Below are 3,906 nucleotides of genomic sequence, written 5' to 3'. Positions count from 1 at the left end.
GCCAAACCCCTCCCCTTCCGATTTCATCCCAGTTAAGATTTCGTCGTCCCCCTCCTGTTTCGTACTCTTTCTTCCCAGAGGGGCAGACCGTCGAATTCGGGTCCGCCCCATCATTGTTGAAACGCCTTTTGATAACACAAGGGCCTTCGTTGATGTTTTTGTTTTTTTGGTTGTTTTTGTTTTGGTGTTCCTCATTGCTGATTATGTATTTTGTGTGTGGATGTTGATATTCCAAGGCGTGATTGTAAGTTGCGGTCGTGGTGGTAGTCGTCTACCACGTGGTATCTTTCCCGATGAAACCGGACCCGGGAAACCCCCCGGTTGCCCACCCCTCTTGTCCGACTCTTTGTGTGTGTGCCAACCCATGTTTGATTCTAGCCATCCCCTTTGGATAAACCCCGATTCGTCGTTGTTGGTCGTGATATAGAGAGAGTAATGGAAATGGAGCAAAGAACAATAAAAGTCCGTTATATAGACTGGATCAAGGCGACTCGATCCAACAGATTACATTGATGAGCCGTTGCTGCCGCTCTCGAAGTTGTGGCAGCCGCGCTCGTGACGCTTCATGTTGCTGCGGACGCTGAAGGCCTTGCCGCATCCGGCGTGCGGGCACTTGAAGGGCTTCTCGCCGGTGTGGGAGTGGCTGTGGATGCGGAGGGATGACGGGCGGGAGAAGGCCTTGTTGCAGGTCTGGCAGATGTAGCGGTCCTGGCTCTGGGGGAAGGACGCCGCGGAGGAGGGGGAGATGTAGTGGTGGTGCTGCCACGGGTTGGCGCCCGGGTTGGGACCCATGCCGACGGGGACGGCGGCCATGGGAGGGAACTGCTGGGGCAGAGGGCGCTGGTAGTAGAGGCCCTGGATCTGGGCCTGGGGAGGAGGCGTGGGCTGCATGGGAGGGTAGTAGGACGCCGCCATGGGGTTCTGGGCGGGCATGTAGGCGGGAGGGAAAGGCTGAGGCTGGGCGTAGGCGGCCTGGACGGGGACCCTCGAGACGACGGGAGCCATGGGGCGGTGGGCGTCGGCCTCGAGGGGAGGCGTCGACTCGTAGTAGTAGTTGCTCTGGGGCTGGGAGACGACGGAGAGCTGGCTGACGGATCTTGTCGAGGGCGAGTTGTAGCCGTCGAAGGAGGCGTCAGAGCTCATGGGCGGCGTGGGAGGGAGACCTCGCATCGCGGAGCTGCCATAGTGAGAGGAGTTTGGTCTCGTCTCGGACTTTTGGGAGGAAGCTGTTCCGTGAGTCAGTTTGGGTGTTGCTGGGCTCGCTGGTCGTTGTCCTGTTCGCTCCGTACCTTGTTGGGGGATTTGAGGGTGAGTCTCGGATGTGGGAGAGCCCTGGTCCGCGAGGCCGAGCAGGTTCGAGATGGAGGGGAGAGAGCACTGCTTTGATGTCTCGTCCATGGGGGGCGAAGGAGGAGGTTGAGGCGGTTGGACGTAGCCGTAGTGTGCGCTTTGGTGAGCAGCGTACGGGTTCGATATTAAAGCGCTCGCCATTGTTGCTGATTAGAGGACTGAAAAAGTCTTTTCTGACTTGGTTTGCTGAGATTTGCTGGCGTGTAGTAGTTCCTTGCTTGGTCGTTTGTCTTGATGGTATTCGTCGGTTGGTGAATGACGAGAGGGCGATGGTTGTCGGCGTTGAATATTAAGAAACACAACAAGTATTAGGTGTAGAGTAGTGATTAGCCCAAGTGCCAGCTGGATACTAGAGATTGTTTTTGGTTCGGAGGATTCCAAGATTCCAGGACAGAACTCGATGAGGGGAAGGGGAGGGTGGATAGTTTAAGTATGAAATGGCCAGGCCAAAGAAGCTTGTTGGTGGGTGGATGGAGTAGAGGTGGCAGATGGGGGAGGCAAGTATATCAGATCTCCCGAAGCAGAGTGGAATGGGTGATCAAGCGTAAATCCACACGATGATCCCTGGAGGATGGGATGCCACAATCGCCTGTCACAAATTGTGTGTGGGTCAGAGGCAGAGAGAGTGGGATAAGTCTTGGGACCGTTACGCCAGGCCTGGGACCAGACGAAAGGCATGGGTGTGTTGTAGTCGGTGGCAGCTAAGCAAGGGTCAGTCCAAGGTCCTCGTCCTGGGTCATCGACATGGTACGTACTCGTCGTACTGCGAGGTTGAATGACAAGGGGAGGGAAGACGGGGTCATCGGTACTAGGTAGACATGACTGGGGGACTCGACGAGGGAGGCAGGAGAAGAAAGAGAGCGAGAGAGAACCTGAACCTGAACCTACCTCCTGGCTATAGCGTCTCCTGGATTATGGGATGACGGGGTTAAGGGTGGTCGCTTTGTGTTCTCTGACTTGGGATCCTCAGCAATGGTCGATGTTGTTGTTATTGATGATGGCGATGATCAAGATACTGCTCTGCTACTGCTCGGGCACAATACGCAGCAACGAGCACATCAGCAATGTCTTGTCTGCCTCTTCCCTGGGCAGAAAAGAGAGTGACTGTCGACTGCCTGCTGGTTGGTGGTAATGGGTATCCGTGTTGCTGGCTTGTGGCAGCAGCCGGGATTGCGGGTGAGATCGAGGGAGACTGGCCCCCGTCTGGGATCAACGTCAATGGGATCGCTCAAGGTCAAACGGTCACTGGTTTATGCAACGGCAGGGTCTGTTGGTCCAGAAGACACCCCAGCCGTCTGCCATGCACCCCTGCTGCTCGTCAGGGCCTCTCTCAGACCGAGGAGGCGTTCTCCTCCCACACGGGAATGTACTGAGAGAGTCCCCTACATGTCTTGGCCACACGCCCTCTTGCCCTTCTCTCTCTCACACACACACACACACACATCTTCATGCCACACCCTTGCCCACACCTCCCATGCTCCCCCCTCCCACGGCCGTGGTGCGTAAGGACGCTAACACGCCCAGAGCTAATCCGAATCCAGAGCTGTTATGCATGGCACCACTCGGGCCACCATTTCCCAATCTGGATCTCTGTCCCGTTCCGAGAACGGGGCAGACAGGGTTTAGTGTCCCCTGTCCTGTCACGAAGGCTTGTGTGTTTGGGACAGGGGCCCGAGGGGTCGGCATAGACTAGGTGCAAGGTTGTTCTCGTAGTCGCTCTCTCATCTTGCGTCTGGTGTTCGCGGACGGGGATGGCCAGCCGTGGGCACGCACCCACAGACTCTTCTTGCTGCTCCGCACACACGCACGCACTTGAGACGAGCAACGGGGGACTCTGGTACCTGACTGACGTCGGGGGGCGTGCGGCGTGTGAGGCCCCAAGAGCTTCATCGATACCCTGCCAGCCCTGTGCTGCGACCGGATTGTCGAGCTGGTCTTATGCCGTTCGTCGCTTCTGCTTCGTGTGTGCAGATGCCAGAACGTCATCCCAAGGCTGCGAGAGGGGGCAACGGTGCCTCGACGTGCCGTGCTGGGTCCCATGTTCGGATGACTGGTGTCGTTGTTCCAGAATTCCTCCTGATCTGTGGGATGGAGCATGTTCATGATGCATGCTGTCAGATCCAAACTTCTCCTTCTTTCTCAACTTGCCGCCGATGCGAGATGATCCCAATCTTGTCTCAACTGGCATCTCCTGGCACACGATATGTTGTTTCTACGTTGATGTCCGCCGCTCATCCGGGGTGGAAGAGGTCAGTGCCGGAGCACCCACGGCAGCAAACCCCCATCTCCCCCCAACCCCCGATCATGGGACATTAACTGCAATAATGTTCCGGATTTGCTGCAGGGTTAGAAAGGAAGGGCAAGCAGGCAGGAGCGGCAGAGAGCATAATGATGTGTGCTCTTCTGTTTTGATTGTCGCCCATCTTGCTGCTCTTTTAGACAAGCTTAACGGCAAAGTCCATGAGGTGGAAACGGCACGTCTTGGCATCTCATGCCGGATGCTGGCGACGAGCCAACCCGAGGCGTTGACACTCGTGAGAGGTACACTTTGCAACG

General features: G+C 56.7%; 1 protein-coding gene across 1 annotated transcript; it reads right to left on the bottom strand.

The window, feature by feature from the left end:
- Positions 1–504: 504 nt before the first annotated feature.
- Positions 505–1,491, bottom strand: COL26b_006574 (uncharacterized protein; the record flags this gene model as incomplete). Its single annotated transcript, XM_053179390.1, has 2 exons — positions 505–1,226; positions 1,290–1,491. The coding sequence occupies 2 exons, from the start codon at positions 1,489–1,491 to the stop codon at positions 505–507; spliced, it is 924 nt and encodes a 307-aa protein (XP_053036668.1).
- Between the last annotated feature and the right edge of the window lie 2,415 nt (positions 1,492–3,906).

This window comes from Colletotrichum chrysophilum (assembly GCF_026319265.1).
Source record: "Colletotrichum chrysophilum strain AFK26 chromosome Unknown scaffold_49, whole genome shotgun sequence".
Classification (NCBI taxonomy): Eukaryota; Fungi; Ascomycota; class Sordariomycetes; order Glomerellales; family Glomerellaceae; genus Colletotrichum; species Colletotrichum chrysophilum.
This window is presented reverse-complemented; position numbering and strand designations above follow the sequence as displayed.